Source organism: Pan paniscus, chromosome 20, assembly GCF_029289425.2.
Source record: "Pan paniscus chromosome 20, NHGRI_mPanPan1-v2.0_pri, whole genome shotgun sequence".
Taxonomy (NCBI): domain Eukaryota; kingdom Metazoa; phylum Chordata; class Mammalia; order Primates; family Hominidae; genus Pan; species Pan paniscus.
In genome coordinates this window covers 53,979,817-53,999,402 of record NC_073269.2, presented here as the reverse complement: position 1 = coordinate 53,999,402, position 19,586 = coordinate 53,979,817, and the positions used below count along the sequence as shown (strand labels likewise).

The 19,586-nt window shown below is 47.7% G+C and overlaps 1 protein-coding gene across 1 annotated transcript; it reads right to left on the bottom strand.

The window, feature by feature from the left end:
- CRX (cone-rod homeobox) lies at nt 1-15,839 on the bottom strand. Its single transcript, XM_034945317.4, has 3 exons — nt 10,702-15,839; nt 8,841-8,992; nt 1-5,913 (listed from the first exon to the last, which is right to left on the bottom strand). Exons 1-3 carry the CDS (start codon nt 10,799-10,801, stop codon nt 5,266-5,268), a joined length of 900 nt encoding a protein of 299 aa, XP_034801208.1. The 5' UTR covers nt 10,802-15,839; the 3' UTR covers nt 1-5,265.
- Nucleotides 15,840-19,586: the final 3,747 nt, after the last annotated feature.

The window sequence follows — 19,586 nt, the reverse complement described above, 5'->3', positions numbered from 1 at the left end:
GTGGTACGTTTTATAGTATGTGTATTTTACCACAAAATAGATAAATATTTATTGAGCTCTTACCCTGGACCCGGCTTCAGGTCCAAGTAATTAATAGAATAACACCATTTCGTTCTCTTGAGATGGGTCTCCTTAGATGCTCCATGCTACAGGTGGGGAAATTGAGGCTGGGAGAAATGAATCACCCGAGGTCAGATGACCAGAAGAGGCTAAGCCAAGCTTGGACAGCAAGTCTGCCTGACCCTCCCTCCTGTATATAATTCCTAGTCATCCCCCAACAAAAATCTTAACGTGGGATTCAGCAACTGAGAGGAATACAGGCAGAGAGAGATGACCTAGAGGCCAGGAGCGGTGGCTCACGCCTATAATCCCAGCACTTTCAGAGGCTGAGGGGGGTGGATCACTTGAGGTCAGGAGTTTGAGACCAGCCTGGGAAACATGGTGAAACTTCGTCTCTACTAAAAAATACAAAAATTAGCCAGGCGTGGTGGTGGACGCCTGTAAGTCTCAGCTACTTGGGAAGCTGAGGCAGGAGAATCGCTTGAGCCCAGGAGGCAGAGGTTGCAGTGAGCTGAGATCGAGCCACTGCACTCTAGCCTAGGTGACAGAGCGAGACACTGTCTCCAAAAAAAAAAAAAAAAAAATGACCTAGAGCTGGAAAAACAAGAACTCAGAGGTGGGCCAGTCATGGTGGTTCACACCTATAATCCCAGCACTTTGAGAGGCCGAGACAGGTGGATTGCTTGAGCCCAGGAGTTTGACACCAGCCTGGGCTGCATGGCAAAACCTTGTCTCTACTAAAAATACGAAAATTAGCCAGGTGTAGTGGCAGGCACCTGTAGTCCCAGCTACTCGGGAGGCTGATACAACAGGATCGCTTGAACCCAAGAGGCAGAGGCTGGAGGGATTCAAGATCACGCTGCTGCACTTGAGCCTGGGTGAGAGAGTGAGACCCTGTCTCAAAAAAAAAAAGAAAGAAAGAAAGTCAGAAAAAAGTAAGCAGCAAAGAAAAAGAGACGAGAGGGAAGGAAAGAAAGAAAAAGGTGAAAATCCATCCAAATGAAATGAGGAGCTGGGAGTCTGAAAGGCAAGAGGAAGAAAGGAAAGAGAGAGAGGAGAAGAGATGACAGAGCAAGGGTGAGATTGAGAAACTGAAAAGCATCCGGGGGAAGAGATGGAAAGCAAAGGGGTGGAAGAGCTGAAGCTGCAGAAGGCTGGATGCTGAGAGGGAAGGCGGGCCAGAGGCTGGGCGTGGCTCTAAATGCTGGCGTTAAGCTTCACATCCTGCCACTGAGGCAGGGAGCATTCTCGTCACCCCCGTTTTTTCGGGAGGGTCATTGGAAGGTTACAGATGGGTGGGGCTGGGGCTGGCCCTGGCCCTGGGGACCCCTGTTCCTCCTCCTCCTTCTTTTTTTTTTTTTTTTAATTTTTTGTTTTTGGAGACGGGGTCTCTTGTTGCATCACCCAGGCTGGAGTGCAGTGGTGCAATCATAGCTCCCTGCAGCCTCAAACTCCTAGGCTCAACCGATCCTCTCATCTCAGCCTCCCGAGTAGCTGGGACCACAGGCACACATCACCACACCCGGTTGATTTTTTAAATTTTTTGTAGAGACAGAGATCTCGCTATGTTGCCTGGGCTGGTCTCAAACTCCTGGCCTTAATCAATCGTCCCTCCTCAGCTTCTCAGAGCACTGGATTACATGCGTGAGCCACTGCACCCAGCCCCTGATCCTTCATAAATTGGCTTTAGAGAGATGTCAAGGAAAGGAGGGTGATGAGACAGGAAACACATGGAGGGACCCAGGCCCCACAGACAGAAGGAACAGGGCAGTTCCTGTTTCTACCTGCCCCTCCTGGAGAAAATACAGAAACTAAAGAATCACCCAGACTTTAAATGAGATCCAACATTTTAATTGGTTTCACTCTGTGGGTGGACAGAGAAGGGGGACCCGGAGGCCAGTGTGTGGGGAAGAGGAGGACAGATAAGGTGACACCTTCTCAGGGAGGCTCCTGGCTTCTTCCTTCTGTCCCCACCTGCCTTGTCACTCTTCCTGGCTTTAGGACGTAGAACGTTTGAAATCCCCTGTGCACAGCTGGAAGAACCAACACTCAGGAGCCCAGCCCAGGAAAAGCAATCTGTAACCTCCTAGCTGGATTTGGCTCCCTGCCCTCTCCGGCTCCTGGTGGAGTCTCAGAAGACCCCAGGATCAGGCTCTCTCGAAGTCTTACCCCATCGGCCTGTGATGGGGGCCCCTTGGCCTTCACTACTTCTCACTCCTTCCCAGAACCTTGCATGCATCCTTCAGTCCCTCCCCGACTCCCATCAAGTTTCTATGACTTGTTTGCACAAGACACAGCCTCCCCGGTGAATAAGGAGAAGATTCTCTTCCACGCCTGAGTCCCGGCCTCCAGTGCAGAGCTTCCGTGTCTCCGAAGAATGAAACTTATAGTGGATTCTGGTCCCAACGTTTGCACAGACCCAGGACACAATATTGTCTCATCCCTGCCCCTCCCGTGTGAATTTTGTCTAGCTCCCCCAGCCTCCCCAATGACATATGTTGTCTTCCTCTGTTTATATTTTCGTCCCACACTGGACTCTTGAGCCACTCCTGGGTTATTTTTGTTGTTGTTATTATTGAGACGGAGTTTCGCTCTTGTGACCCAGGCTAGAGCACAGTGGCACAATCTCTGCTCTCTTCAACCTCCGCCTCCCGGGTTCCAGCAATTCTCCTGCCTCAGCCTCCCGAGTAGCTGGGATTACAGGCGCGTGCCACCATGCCCGGCTAATTTTTGTATTATTAGTAGAGACAGGGTTTCACCATGTTGGCCAGGCTGGTCTCGAACTCCTGACCTCAGGTGATCCACCCGCCTCGGCCTCCCAAAGTGCTGGGATTACAGGCGTGAGCCACCGCACCCGGCCCACTCCTGGGCTTAATGTCCCAGAACCCAGCATGACTCAGGCCTATGAGAGATGAACACGTTTTATGTTGAATAAAAACCTCTTTGTGGGCTCTAGAGATCAGGGTGTGCCCCTCAGGGGGTCTAGGCTGTGTGCACCTCTTCTGGTCTGGTGCTGGAAACGTCATCTGATACCTCCCGGCCTCTCTTCACATCTCGCCTTTCTCCTGACCCTGGCTGCTGCTGACAGTGTGTACCAACTCGTAAGCATATATTGTGCCCTATCTCTTCCCAACTCTTAGTTCAGTGACCTCCGGTAGCTAGCTTGAAGTCAGCCGTGATGGGAGTATTTACACCACGGAAATTGACAAACGCTCCACAACCAACCTTTTCCTCTTCCTTGGAGAGCCCATTGTTAGACCTCTGCCAGCACACCACTGTCTTCCTGCCCTACTTTTTTTTTACACCTTGCCTTGTGAACTCCACCAATGAAGGGCTCTTGGAACCCGCCTCCCCACCCAAAAATGAAAGGAGAACTCGGACTGAGAAGGCAGGGACCCAGCACCCAACTTCTGAGCATCAAACGACCTCAATCCGTCTTCAGGTTCTCACAAGTGCTTGCCAGTGTCACCATAAGTAAGATTCTATTTCAAGAAATAATGGTGCCACCCCAGGAAAATGTCCTCAAGCCAAGCTCTATTTTCCAATCCCACCATCAAAACTGAAAACCAAAAAAAAAAAAAAAAATCTAAAAAAGGGAATGTATGTTTGAAATGTAGGGCTGCCTCCTCCACATCTATTTCCCCCTCTTCCTATCTCTTGTTTATTTACAGATGGGAGTCTGTCTAGCTGCTTCTTCTCTGTGAAATAGCCACAACTATAGGTGGTACGTCCCATGCAGCTACCCCAATTCCACCAGTGTCTCACCTTTAGAAAATCCTAAAACAAAAGAAAAAAGGAGTAGAGATGGAACAGGCAAGGTGCCTTTCATTTCCCTACCAAATATACACATTCCCAATGTGCTAATGAGCAAATGAGTGATAAAATATCTTTAAAAAGAAACTAAGAAGAAAAAGTACATATATGTATAGCTATATATATGAATGTAGATCTTTGTCTCTCAAACAGTCCCCTAAACCTACCATGTAAGCCTGACATTTGTGAAGTCTGTGAAATTCCCAGATAATTTATTTTTAATGTAACCACATCATTGGCCTAAGGTTTCCCGACGGGGCTTCTTAAAGTCTGTCTTTGGAATTTCTAGAAAGGTCCCTAACCATATGCTAAAGAAGTGTCCACGTGTAGGGCCAGGCACAATGGCTCATGCCTGTAATCCCAGCACTTTGGGAGGCCGAGGCAGGCGGATCACTTGAGGTCAGGGGTTCGAGACCAGCCTGGCCAACATGGTAAAACCCTGTCTCTACTAATAATAGAAAAATTAGCCGGGCATGATGGAGCACACCTGTAATCCCAGCTAATTGGGAGATTGAGGCAGGAGCAACTCTTCAACCCGGGAGGTGGAGGTTGCAGTCAGTGAGCTGAGATCACACCACTGCACTCCAGCCTAAGCAAAAGAGTGAGACTCCGTCTCAATTAAAAAAAAAAAAAAAAAAAAAAGGGCCGGGCGCGGTGGTCCTAGCACTTTGGGAGGCCGAGGCGGGCGGATCACGAGGTCAGGAGATCGAGACCATCCTGGCTAACACGGTGAAACCCCGTCTCTACTAAAAATACAAAAAAAATTAGCCGGGCGTGGTGGTGGGCGCCTGTAGTCCCAGCTACTCGGGAGGCTGAGGCAGGAGAATGGCGTGAACCCAGGAGGTAGAGCTTGCAGAGAGCTGAGATCGTGCCACTGCACTCCAGCCTGGGCGACAGAGCTAGACTGTGTCTGCAAAACAAAAACAAAACAAAACAAAACAAAAAATTCTGTCCACGTGGAAAGTTAAGGAATCAAGCCCCCCTACCTGCTTGTTCAAGGGCACGGTGATTCTGACCTAAACATGACCCCAAATCAACTGCAAGTTTGGTTTGACTTCTTCTTGGAGCAAGTTCTCAGCACCACTTTCTGAAGCCTGGAGCTCATGGTGTACTTCAGCGGTCACAATCGGGCCAGACCGTGTTAGGGTTGAGAGAATCACTAGGACCTGTGAGCTGTCCCAGGAGAGGGAGGAGCCTCTCCCTGTGGAGGAAAGGGGTGGGCTCTGTAAGCTGAACACCGAGCCGCAGAGACCACGGCTGTCGACTGTCGGAAGGACAGCTGGTTCGGGTTGCTTTCTCAGGAATGCCATCCCGGGATCTAAACTGCAGGGAAGCAGATTCAGAAGAGAAAGGGTCCCGAGGCCCGATGGAGAGAGATGGAGACTGCATCCTCTACAAGATCTGAAACTTCCAGGCACTCTGATCCTTGTAGTCCAGAGGGTCCATGGGATTGTAGGTGAATTTCCAGGTGCCCGTGGGGTCCTTGAATTCCAAGCTATCCACGGGGCTGTAGGCGCCATAGCTCTGGCCTGATAGGGAGGTGGGGGACTGGGCCAGGGAAGGTCCCACGGAGGGGCCAGAGAGGGGGCTAAGAGCTGGGCCCCCTAGCTGGGGCACCATGGGAGAAAGGTAGGGGTCTAGGCCGCTGAAATAGGAGCTCGGAGACCCATAGGCAGAGGGGGAAGAGCAGAAAGCGGAGGCCGGGGCGTAGGTCATGGCATAGGGGGCGGAGGTCAGAGATGGCCCTGAGGCCACCAGCCCAGCCCGCTGCGCCTCAGGCAAAGGGGACTCTGAGGCTGGGCTCCAGATGGACACAGTGGCCACTGCCGTGGTTGGGGAGCCTGAGGGGCCGGGCAGAGGGGGACTGTAGGAATCTGAGATGCCCAGAGGGTCTGGACACACATCTGTGGAGGGTCTTGGGGACGTGCCCGCCTTCCTCTTGGCAGGCCGGGCCTTGGCCTGGCCCCCTGGGGGCTGCTGCTGCTGTTTCTGCTGCTGTCGCTGCTGCCTGCATTTAGCCCTCCGGTTCTTGAACCACACCTGGGGGATAAGAGCGGAGATGGGGGTGGGTAAGTGGGGAAGAGGCCCAGGAGAGCCGCAGGGTGCCCGGGGATGAGGACACTTATTGGTGAGAGGTGCTGGGTTCACATCTGTCTACTTTGCATCCAGCTGTGGGGCGTCTATTCACCCATCCATCCATCTATCCATCCAATCATACCTGCATGTGTGCATGAACACATGCATACATCATACCTATGTGCATTCATCCCATCCGTCTAATACAAACATGCACACGTACAATTATACACACATACACCATACGCACATACATCATGCCTGCATTTACCCATCGATATGATCATACATACATCATACACATATTCATCCACCCATCTAATACAAACATGCACACGTACAATTATACATATATACACCATACGCACATATATCATGCATACATTTACCCATCTATATGATCATATGTACATCATACACATTTTCATCCATCCATCTAATACAAACATGCACACATACAATTATACATACATACACCATACGCACATACATCATGCATACATTTACCCATCTATATGATCATACATACATCATACACATATTCATCCACCCATCTAATACAAACATGCACACATACAATTATACATACATACACCATACGCACATACATCATGCATACGTTTACCCATCTATCTGATCATACATACATACATACATCATACACATATGCATCATACATTCACTGGCTCATCTGATCATACATGCAAGTGTACATGCATCACACACACATACATCATACATGCATTAATGGAGCCATCTGATCATACATACATCATACACATTCATCCATCCATCTGATCATACAAACATACAATTATACATACATACATTGTACACACATACATCATACATATATACACATTAATCCATACATACAATCATGCAAACACACATTTCATTTATCCCTCTAATTATATATACATGCATACACTCATATATACATAAATAAACCCACCCAGTCACCCAATCATGCATGTATGCGTACATACATGATACCTACAGGCATTTATCCATCTAATGCAAACATACACACATACACTTATACATGCATACACCATACATACATGCATCATGCATACATTTATCCAGCTATCTGATCATACATACATCATACACATATTCATCCATCTGATCATACAGACATACAAATATACAATTATAGGCACATACTTTGTACACACATACAGCATACATAGCTACGCACTAATCTATCTAATCATACATACATACAATCACACAAACATACATATTTCATTTATCCTTCCAATCATACACACGTGTGTATGCACATATATGTAACATCATACCTACAGCATACAAACATACACACATACAATTATACATACATACACCATACACACATACATTATGTAGACATCCATCTGATCATACATGCATACCTCACACATATATATGTCATACACACATTCACCAGTCCATCTGATCATACATACATCATACATAGACTTATCCATCTGATGATACATACAATTGTACACACATACATCATACATAGATTCATCCATCTATCTTATACATATAATTATATAAACATAGGTCATACACACATACATCATACATGCATTAATGGATCTAATTATACATACATCATATACATGTTCATCCATCCATCTGATTATACAAGCATACAAATATACAATTATACACCCATACATCATACACACATACATCATGCATACATACACATTAATCCGTCCAATCATACCTATATACAATCATACAAACACACACATTTTATTTATCTGTCCAATCATATATACATGCATACACTCATATATACATAAATACACCCATCCGGCCGGGCGCGGTGGCTCACGCCTGTAATCCCAGCGCTCTGGAAGGCCGAGGCAGTAGGATTGCCTGAGGTCAGGAGTTTGAGACCAGCCTGGCCAACATGGTGAAACCCCATCTCTACTAAAAATACAAAAATTAGCCCGGTGTGGTGGCACATGCCTGTAATCTCAGCTACACAGGAGGCTGAGGCAGGAGAATCACTTGAACCCAGGAGGCAGAGGTTGCAGTGAGCCAAGATCATGCCACTGCACTCCAGCCTGGGCGACAGAGCGAGACTCCATTTCAAATAAATAAATACACCCATCCATCCAATCATGCAAGCATGTATACATACATGTGCACATACACCACGTATACATATATCATGCATGCATACATTCATCATCTATCTAATCATACCTATGTGCGTTCATGCAAACACACAAATATACATGTATCCATCCCATCATACACACAGACACTCATATATACACATACATACACTCATCCATGCTTCCAGTCATACATGCACACACACACCTACAGTCATACATACATACATTCATCTATGCATCCACCCACCCATCCATCCATCCGTCTATTCAGTCAGTTAATAAACATGTATTAACCATTTTCTACTACTCTGAGGGTCCATCAGTGGAATTGACATTCTAGTTGGGAGAGACAGAGTCTAAATAAACAGACTCTGAGATACCATATGTAAATCATACGCAATTTTAAATGCTGTGTTCAGTGTGGGTCTCACTGATGGATATAAGCAAAGACTCGAACAAGGCGATGGGGCCTGCTGTGTGGTTATCTGGAAATAGGCATTCCAGATAGAGGAAACTGAATGCAAAGGCCCAAGGCAGGAGGGTGCTTGGCAGGCAGGTCAGGGCCAGCGCAGCTGGAGAGGAGCGAGGGGCAATGAGAGCCATGAGGCGGTCAGTGGGATGGTGGGGAGAGGAATTATTGTCCCCTTTATAACTTTGGCTGTCACTCTGTGATCTCTCCCTCCTCCCATCACTCTTTGTTCCGGGCAGGGCCCCTGAGATCACAGGAAGTGTCGGGAGGGGTCCAGGGACCCACCACCCCACCTGAACCCTGGACTCAGGCAGATTGATCTTCAGAGCCACCTCCTCGCGGGCATAGACGTCTGGGTACTGGGTCTTGGCAAACAGTGTCTCCAGCTCCTCCAGTTGGCTCCGGGTGAAGGTGGTGCGCTCCCGCCGCTGCTTCCTGGGAGCGCCTGGGGTGGGACGGGAAACAGGACCCTCAGGTCATCCACATGGGCTGGTGTGAGGCCCTGAGGCTGGGTGGGATGCCAAGAATTCCATCCTGGTTGCCATCTGCCTAAACTAAGGATGGAATACACATTCCCTGCCCTTCTACACCTCACTCTGTGCCTGGCACTCTGTGGCTCATGCCTGACCCCAAGGCTTTAGCTCGACGAGGAGGTGTGTGAGTCGTTTTTCCCTCTTCTAAACTTTCTTATGCACTAAGACATAATCAGTTGAAGCGTGACATTGCTGACATTCAACCGTTTCTAGCCTATAAAAGTAGCAAGTCTGGGCCGGGTGCGGTGGCTCACGCCTATAATCCCAGCACTTTGGGAGGCTGAGGCAGGCAGATCACAAGGTCAAGAAATTGAGACTATCCTGGCCAACATGGGGAACCCCTGTCTCTACTAAAAATACAAAAAATTAGCCAGGTGTGGTGGTGCATGCCTGTAGTCCCAGCTACTTGGGAGGCTGAGGGAGGAGAATCACTTGAACCCAGAAGGCAGAGGTTGCAGTGAGCCAAGATTATGCCACTGCACTCCAGCCTGGTAACAGAACGAGGCTCGGTCTCAAAAAAAAAAACAAAAAAAACAAAAAAAACAAAAAAAAACAAGAGCTAAAGAATAATGCTACAAATAACTGAGTACTCACTTAAAAATAAGGCTTTACAAAAATTGGCCGGGCATGGTGGTGTGCGCCTGTAATCCCAGCTACTTGGGAGGCTGAGGCAGGAGAATCACTTGAACCTGGGAGGCAAAAATTGCAATGAGCCAAGATCGCGCCATTGCACTCCAGCCTGGGCAGGAGCAAAACTCTGTCTAAACTGTGTCTCAAAAGAAAAAAAAAGAAAAAGAAATAAGGCTTTGCAGACCAGGTGCAGTGGCTCATGCCTGTAATCCCAGCACTTTGGGAGGCTGAGTCAGGTGGATTATTTGAACCCAAGAGTTTGAGACCAGCCTGGGCAACATAGGGAGACCCAATCTCTACAAAAAAAAAAAATAATAATTTTTTCTATGTTTTGTATAATCCAGATCCTGCAAAATCTACAAAAACTTTAAAAAGTTAGCCAGGCATGCTGGCGTGCACCTGTAATCCTAGCTATTTGGGAGGCCAAGGCAAAAGGATCGCTTGAGCCCAGGAGTTCAAGGCTGCAGTGAGCTGTGATTGCACCATTGCACTTCAGAGTGGGCAACAGAGTGAGACCCTGTCTCAAAAATAAAATTAAAAAAAAAAAGTGCACCCAGCCTAGGCACAATGGCTCACACCTGCAGTCCCAGCTACTCAGGAGGCTGAGGTGGGAGGATTGCTTGAGCCCAGGAGTTCGAGGCTGCAGTGAGCCGTGACCACCACCACTGCACTCCAGCCTGGGTGACAGAGTGTGAGACCCTGTCTCTGAAAAATAAATAAATAATAACGTTTTGGTAACAGATGAAAATTCCTCTTGATTCCCCTTCCAGATTACATCCCCTCTTCCTCACCCCAAAAGGAACCTCTGTCCTGAATTTCTAGGACTGCTCATGTTTTTCTAAGTGACATACATTTCAGATGAACCCAGAGGGCTGGTGTATGGCCCTGAAGTCGCCCCTGTGATTGCCTTCTTCCTGGGGGCAAAGGGACCCCAGAGGTCCTCCAAGAGATGAGGCCAGCCTGGGGTGCCAAGAGAAACAACCGTACTCACTTGGGTAGGGCACAGCCTGGTGCATCAGATCCACACTGGGGCCACTTAGGGCCAAGGCGTTGACAGAATAGTGGGGCCCCGGGTTCATATATGCCATCATGATCTTCGGGGACACTGAGGCCCAAGTCAGGGGGCCTGCAAGAGAAGAGGAGGGATGCTCACTCACTTACTAGTTACGCACCATGGGGTGACATGCAGGCTGAGATTCAAATCCTGCCTCCTTCTCCTCTTCGGTATGTGACCTTGGCCATTTCTCTCACCTCTCTGTACCTCTGTGTCCTCACGTGTAAAATGGCCTCTGCTTAAGGTTCTCAGAGCTTTCTTGAGACTCTGCAAAGCAGACAGCTGAAGCCATCATGTGCCTCATAAGTGCAAGCTCTTATTCCTACTCTACCCTCTAAAAATCTCGTCCTGGCTGGCCACAATGGCTCACATCTGTCATCCCAGCACTTTGGGAGGCCAAGGCGGGAGGATCACTTGAGCCCAGGAGTTTGAGACCAGCCTGAGCAATATAGCAAGACCCTGTCTCTAAAAAAAAAAAAAAGTGTTCTTTAAAAAGTTAACTGGGTGTGGTGATGCATGCCTGTAATCCCAGCTACCCAGGAGGCTGAGGTGGGAGGATCACTTGAGCCCAGGAGTTTGGGGCTGCAGTGAGCTGTGTTCAGGCCATTGCACTCCAGCCTGGGTGACACACCAAGACTCTAAGAAAAAAACAAAACAAATCTGATCCCGTAACACATCCTCATCCAAGATCCCTTCTTTCTGTGACCATGGGCAAACACGCTCAGCCTCACTTATAACCCAGGACTGCAGGTTGACCAACCAACCGTCCCTCTTTGCCCAGGATGGAGGAGAGGTGGGTGTTTCTTGGAACATAGGACTTTCAGTGCTAGAGCCAGAATGGTCCCAGGCAAACTGAATTGGTTGGTCACCCTAAGGGAGAGTGGCATTAAACCAACAGTAAGGGCCAGGCAAGGTGGCTCACGCCTGTAATACCAGCACTTTGGGAGGCTGAGATGGACGGATCACCTAAGGTCAGAAGTTCAAGACCAGCCTGGCCAACATAGTGAAACCCCATCTCTATTAAAAATACAAAAATTAGCCGGGTGTGGTGGCGGGTGCCTGTAATCCCAGCTACTTGGGAGGCTGAGGCAGGAGAATCACTGGAACCCGGGAGGCAGAAGTTGCAGTGAGCCAAGATCGCACCACCGCACTCCAGCCTGGGCGACAGAGCGAAACTCTGTCTCAAAAACAAAACAAAACAAAACAAAAAAACAAAAACAAAAACAAAAAAAACGACAGTAAGGGCTAAGCAAGGGGGCTCACACCTGTAATCCCAGCACTTTGGGAGGTCAAGGCAGGAGAATCACTTGAGCCCAGAAGTTCAAAACCAGCCTAGGCAACATAGTGAGACCCCCATCTCTGAAAAAAAGAAAAAGAAATAGTGAGACCCCCCATCTCTGAAAAAAGAAAAAGAAATAGTGAGACCCCTATCTCAAAAAAAAAAAAAAAAAGCGAGTGTGGATCTTCCATGATCACTTTTGACCTATCAGGTTGGCAAAGATGAAGGAGGTTGATAACTTCCAGCACTGGTGTCAGTGTGGGGAAAGGCGCACTCCCATGGCAGATAGGTAGCAGTACAGGTTGTAACAAACTGTTATTGAAGTAAAATGCCATCTTTCTTTTGTCCTAGTAATTCACCTTCAATGTATACCTCAGTCGCCTTGTTGGAAAATGGGAATGAAAATCGCATTTATAGGCCAGGCGCAGTGGCTCACACCTGTAATCCCAGCACTTTGGGAGACCAAGGCAGGCAGATCACTTGAGGTCAGGAGTTTGAGATTAGCCTGGTCAACATGGTGAAACCCCGTCTCTACTAAAAATACAAAAATTAGCTGGGCACAGGGGTGCACGCCTGTAGTCCCAGCTACTTGGGAGGCTGAGGCAGGAGAATCGCTTGAACCCGGGAGGCAGAAGTTGCAATGAGCCAAGATCAAGCCACTGCACTCCAGCTTGGGCGACAGAGCGAGACTCCGTCTCAAAAAAAAAAAAAAAAAAAAAAACATAAGGCTGCTCTCTGAACTGATTTTAAAAGATCTCTATTATATAGTTTTAAAAAATTGTTCTAGGGGCCAGGTGTGGTGGCTCACATCTGCAATCCCAGCACTTTGGGAGGCCAAAGCAGGCGGATCACCTGAGGTCGGGAGTTCGAGACCAGCTACTCGGGAGGCTGAGGCAGGAGAATCGCTTGAGCCCGGGAGGCAGAGGTTGCAGTGAGCCCAGATCGTGCCACTGCACTCCAGCCTGGGAGACAAGAGCGAGACTTCATCTCAAAAAAAATAAAAATTAAAAAATGTTCTAGGCTTGGCAATAAGACAAAAAAGGCTGACAGCATGCCATTTCCAAGTCGTCTGGGAGTCTTGTCTAACAGACCCACCCAAAGTTTGCTTCATATTCCAAGGCAGCAGTCCTCAACCTTTTTGGCACCAAAAACTGGTTTCGTAGAAGATAATTTTTCCGTGGATGGGGGTGGGCAGTGCCTTAGATTTTCATAAGGAGTGTGCAACCTAGATCTCTCGCACGTGCAGTTCACAATAGGGTTCACGTTCCTGTGAGAGTCTAGAGCCACCGCTGATCTGACAGGAGGCAGGGCTCAGGCAGTAATGCTTGCTCACCAGCTGTGCAACCCCATGCCTAACAGACTACAAACCGGGGGTTGCGGACCCTATTCTAAGGGACTGTACCTGTATTTGATTTACTATTCTTTTTTTTTTTTTTTTTTTTTTTTGAGACAGAGTCTTGCTCTGTCGCCCAGGCTGAAGTGCAGTGACGCGATCTCGGCTCACTGCAACTTCTGCCTCCTGGGTTCAAGCGATTCTCCCGCCTCAGCCTCCTGAGGAGCTGGGATTACAGGCATGCGCCACCATGCCCGGCTAATTTTTATATTTTTAGTAGAGACAGGGTTTCACCATGTTGGCCAGACTGGTCTCGAACTCCTGACCTCGTGATCCGCCCGCCTCGGCTTCCCAAAGTGCTGGGATTACAGGCGTCAGCCACTACACCCGGTCTATTATTCATTATTGATTAGAGTCTAGACTTCGACAAGGTAAATGGTAACCCCAGGAAGTTTGGTTGCAAATGATTTCTCTCTGGTAGAAAAGGTAACCTCAAAGGTTACAGTTGTATTGTCCTGTAGGTCTTTAACCAGTTTTGTATCTAACCTGGCAAACTTTCTCCAGCCCGTCTTTCCTGACTAAACCTATTAACTTCTGTTCATCAAATTCTCCTTTTTTTTTTTTAATGGAGTCTTGTTCTGTCGCCCAGGCTGGAGTGCAGTGGCACAATCTCGGCTTGCTGCAAACTCCACCTCCTGGGTTCAAGTTATTCTCCTGCCTCAGCTTCCCAAGTAGCTGGGATTACAGGCATGAGCCACCACACCCAGCTAATTTTTTGTATTCTTAGTAAAGACAAGGTTTCACCATTGTTGGCCAAGCTGGTCTCGAACTCCTGACCTCAGGCACCCGCCACCACGCCCAGCTAATTTTTGTATTTTTAGTAGAGTCGGGGTTTCACCATGTTGGCCAGGATGGTCTCAATCTCTTGACCTCGTGATCCACCCCCCTCGGCCTCCCAAAGTGCTGGGATTACAGGCGTGAGCCACTGCACCCGGCCCAAATTCTCCTTTGAAACAGCTGGTTCCTTCATTCATGACTTAAATAAATCTTTGACCTGTGCTTATTATATATGCGTCAGAGAATCAGATTTGTTTTTTGGGGTTTTTTAAGAGACAAGGTCTCCCTCTGTCATCCAGGCTGGAGTGCAGCGGCGTTGCCATAGCTCACTGCAGCCTCCAACTCCTGGGCTCAAGTGATCTTCCCACCTCAGCCTCCCAAAGTGCTAGGACTACAGACATGAGCCACCACACCTGGCCAAATGGTTTTTTTTTTTTTTCCATTTAATTGCACTTTGACAATAAGTGTTTGTGAATGTTATTTTATATATTGTATATGACCAAACCATATATATTTATTATTATTTGTGTTATTATATATTATAAATATTATAAAATTATAATATTTATATATTCAAAGGAAACAAGTATGGTGCTGGGCAGTATGTATATCTCGCAACCATTTGTGATTTTTAAAACAATGCAGATGGCCAGGTGCTGTGTCTCACACCTATAATCTCAGCACTTTGGGAGGTCAAGGTGTGCAGATTGCTTGAGCCCAGGAGTTTGAGACCAGCCTGGGTAACATGGCAAAACGCTGTCTCCACAAAAAAAAAAAAATACAAAAATTGGTCAGGCATGGTGGTCCGCACCTGTAGTCTCAGCTACTCAGGAGGCTGAAGCGGGAGGATCACTGGAGCCCAGGATTTGGAGACTGCAGTGAGCTATGAGCATGCCACCGCACACCAGCCTAGGCAATAGAGGAAGACCTTGTCTCAATAATAACAATAAATAGGCCAGGTGCAGTTGCTCACGCCTGTAATGCCAGCACTTTGGGAGGCCGAGGCAGATGGATCACCTGAGGTCAAGAGTTCAAGACCAGCCTGGCCAACATGGCAAAACCCTGTCTCTACTAAAAATACAAAATTAGGCAGGCGTGGTGGTGGGCGCCTGTAATCCCAGCTACTCCAGAGGCTGAGGCAGGAGAATCACTTGAACCCGGGAGGCAGAGGTTGCAGTGAGCCGAGATCACGCCATTGCACTCCAGCCTGGGCAACAAGAGCGAAACTCCATCTCAAAAAAAGAGTCATAATAAAGTAAATTTAAAAATAAAAATACAATAAAATAAAAATACAAAAATTAGCCAGGCATGGTGGTACATGCCTGTAATCCCAGCTACTTGGGAAGCGGAGGCAGGAGACCCTCTGGAACCTGGGAGGTGGAGGTTGCAGTGAGCCGAGATTATGCCAGTGCACTCCAGCCTGGGAGGCAGAGTGAGACTCCATCTCAAAAATAATAAGTATTATAATTATGAATTAATAAATAAAATGAGGCATTGATTTTACTCATGTGTAGAATATACGCTTGTATATGCATAGAAAATTCCCAGGAAGGAAGCAAGCTACTGGCACCAGTGACTGCCTCTGGGAAGGAATGCTAAAGCCATATCTTGTCTCTATAGTTTGGATTACTTTTTAATTGTGTGTGTGTGTGTGTGTGTGTGTTCTTGTCAAAAGCAAAAACAACAATGAAATCTTCAAAAAAGCAAACAGAACATGAAAACCTTCTGAGGGTTCCTCATTGCCCTCATTAGGATGGCCTCAGAAAACCTCTCAGCCTCCACAGCTATTTGCATAAGCCGTTTCCTGGGCTAGGAACGCCTCTCCCCCACCCCAAAGCCCCTCTCACCAGCTAACCCCTTCTCCTCCACGTCTCAGCTCAGCTACTTTCCCCAGAGAAAGCAACCTACGCCCCTAAACTGGATTTTACACACACACACACACACACACACACACACACTCCCTACCTCCTTTTCTTCAAGACACAGCTTGTATTAAACGACATATTTATATGTTTGTTTATCTATCTCTCTCCCTCAAATTCTATCAGTTACCTGAGTTCAGGGACTGGGAATATCTCGGTTCCTGCCATGTCCCCAGCACCCCCAATAAATATTTGAAACATAAGAAAAAGAATTAAAAATGGATGGTGTTTATTGTGAGCTCCCACTCTTCCGTTCCTCTCACTGTCCTTTCCTTCTCATCCCTCACATGAGGAGGGGGACAGATTCTGTTTATTTTAAGTTGAGATTCTGCTGTTCATTCAGTAAATATTTTTTGAATGCCTTCCCTGCTCTAGGAACTAGGAATATAGGAAGAAATAAGACCGCAGCTTCTCTGTTCTCATAGAATTGAACTTCTTGGTTCCGTTCCTAGAGAAACCAATAACGAACAAGGAAAAAAAAATTTTTTTTTTTGAGATGAAGTCTCACTCTTGTCCCCCAGGCTGGAGTGCAATGGCGTGATCTCAGCTCACTGCAGCCTCTGCCTCCCGGGTTCAAGTGATTCTCCTGCCTCAGCCTCCCAAGTAGCTGAGACTACAGGGGCCTGCCACCATACCTGGCTAATTTTTGTATTTTTAGTAGAGATGGGGTTTCACCATGTTGGCCAGGCTGGTCTCGAACTCCTGACCTCATGTGATCCACCCGCCTCGGCCTCCCAAAGTGCTGGGATTACAGGCGTGAGCCACCACACCCGGCCTTTTTTTTTTTTTTTTTTTAATAAAGATGCCATGGCCGGGAGCAGGGGCTCTTGCCTGTAATCCCAACACTTTGGGAGGCTGAGTTATGAGGATCACTTGAGGTCGGGAGTTTGAGATCAGCCTGGCCAACATGGTGAAACCCTATCTCTACTAAAATACAAAAATTAGCCAGACATGATGATGGGTGCCTGTAATCTCAACTACTTGAGAATCGCTTGAACCCGGGAGGCGGAGGTTGCAGTGAGCTGAGATGGCACTACTGCACTCCAGCCTGGGCAACAGAGCAAGACTCTGTCAAAAAAAAAAAAAAGCCTTCAGAAAGTTTCAAGAACTCCCAGGAAAATAAAACAGGTTGTTATGAGAGTGAAGGCATTTGGGGTGGGTAAGGCATCTAGGAAGTTGTGTGGATCTGGAATAGAGATTTCCAGGCAAAAAAAAAAAAATTTTTAAAAACGGCAGGTGCAAAGGCTTGGAGGCTGGAATCTCACACTGTCACCCTGAGCAAGACAGGGTCTCCAACTTGGTCTTGTTGGAGGAGAAACAAGGCACCCTGTGTGACCATAGCAGATTGATCATGGAGAAAAGCAGAAAGAACAAGTAAAACCTGGTAGGAATGTCACGAGAAGGCTCAGTGCTGACAATAAAATCAAAAGCAGCTACATTAAATCCCCAAAATCAAACTGCCTCCAAGGTAACTCCCAGTAATCCTTACCCCCTGATATTCATGCCCTGTGCAGTCCCTACTAACAAGCTGGCTGACGTGTGTAACCAACAGGATATTGCAGAAATGACAGAGTGTGGCTTCCAAGGCTAGCTCTAAGGAAAGCCAGCCGCCATGTTGTGAGGATGCTCAAGCCATCCCACGGAGAGGTCTATGTGGCAAAGAAATGAGGCCTCCTGCCAACAGCTATGAGAGTAAGCTACCATGGAGGTTAGTTCCCCAGCCTCAGCCAAGCCATTAAGTGACTTCAGTCCTGGCCAACATCTGACCACAACCACATGGAACACCCTGAGCCAGAATAATCCAGTTAATCCACTCTTGGATTCCTGTCCCTTGGAAACTATAAGAGATCAGAAATGTTTATTGTTTGAAGCTGCTAAATTTTAGGATAAGTGTTACCCAGCAATAGGTAACTAATACACAAGCCTTCTCTATACAGGAAGTCATTAAATCCCCAGCACAACCTTGGGAGGTAGAGACTGTATTACTATGATGCTTACATTTTGGTTTTGGTTTTGGTCTTAGGGACAGCGTGTCACTCTGTCACCCAGGCTGGAGTGCAGTGGCACAATCATAGCTCACTGCAGCCTCGACCTCCTGAGCTCAAGCCATCCTCCCACCTCAGCCTCCCAAGTAGCTGGGACTACAGGTGTGCCACAACGCCTAGCTAATTTTTTAAATTTTTGTGTAGAGAGAGGTGTCTTGCCATGTTGCCCAGGCTGGTCTTGAACTCCTGGCCTGAGCAGATCCTCCTGCCTCAGCCTCCCAAATTGCTGGGATTACAGGCATGAGACACTGCTTTTGCCTGATGCTTACAGTTTAGAGAGCATCTTCAGGCTCAAAAGTGTGACTTACCCGGGATCACACACAGGCTGGCAGTGGAGAATCCAGGATTTCAAGGCTAGAGTAATTCCTGAAGGTCCTATTCCCCCAGCCCCCTAACCTGGGTTCCCTCTGTCCTCTCCCACTTCTCCAAAAACCAATAATGTTAAATATGAACCTCCAGAGAGTGGAGACAAGGAAACTGGTGAACCTGCCCCACTGGGGACCATTTGCAGGGCCTGGAACAAAAGCACACACTTTCATTGTCTTCGCCGTCAAATCTGAGTCAGGTTGCCTGGCTAAGCAGTTAACCTTCCAGAAAAGCCAAGAAAGCTCACATTTACGATCACTACTTTCTGGGTTTTTGTTTTTGTTGTTGTTGTTATTTTGAGACGGAGTCTCTGTCACCCAGGCTGGAGTGCAGTAGCGCGATCTTGGCTCACTGCAACCTCCACCTCCCAGATTCAAGCGATTCTTCTGCCTCAGCCTCCCAACCTGGGACAACAGGCATGTGCCATCATGCCTGGCTAATTTTTTTTTTTTTTTTTTTTTGTATTTTTAGTAGAGATTGGGTTTCTCCATGTTGGCCAGGCTGGTCTCAAACTTCTGACCTCAGGTGATCCGCCCACCTCGGCCTCCCTAAGTGCTGGAATCACAGGCGTGGGCCACAGTGCCTGGCCAGGATCATCCCTTTTAACGGATAGGGGAGAGGAGGCTCAGCAGGAGGAAAGTGTGGGCCCCAGATCAAACAGCTGATAATAATGATAAAGTGCTGCCTAGACAAGATGTCAGCAGAGAATAATAACAATAATAATATTGAACATCCACTGAAATCTTTCCCTGGGTTTGGCAGCAACCTGAGGCAGCTGATGACAGAAGGGCCTCCAGTGAGGGCTGGGCGTGGTGGCACGTACCTGTAATCCCAGCACTCTGGGAGGCTGAGGTGGGAAGATCGCTTGAGCCCAGGAGTTGGAGGCTGCAGTGAGCTATGATCCAGCCACTGCACTCCAGCCTGGGCAACAGAGCAAGATCCTCTCTCAAAACAAAACAAAACAGGCCAGGCCAGTGGCTCAGCACTTTGGGAGGCTGAAGCAGGCGGATCACTTGAGGTCAGGAGTTCAAGGCCAGCCT

Bases quoted from the DNA above. Each gene is read 5' to 3' on its own strand.
- CRX (XM_034945317.4), bottom strand. From the start codon at position 10,801: ATGATGGCATATATGAACCCGGGGCCCCACTATTCTGTCAACGCCTTG. The intron at 8,993-10,701 runs GTGAGTACGGTT...GTCCCACCCCAG, and splicing joins CCAGGCTGTGCCCTACCCAA to GCGCTCCCAGGAAGCAGCGG. The intron at 5,914-8,840 runs GTGGGGTGGTGG...CTTATCCCCCAG, and splicing joins TGCCTGAGTCCAGGGTTCAG to GTGTGGTTCAAGAACCGGAG.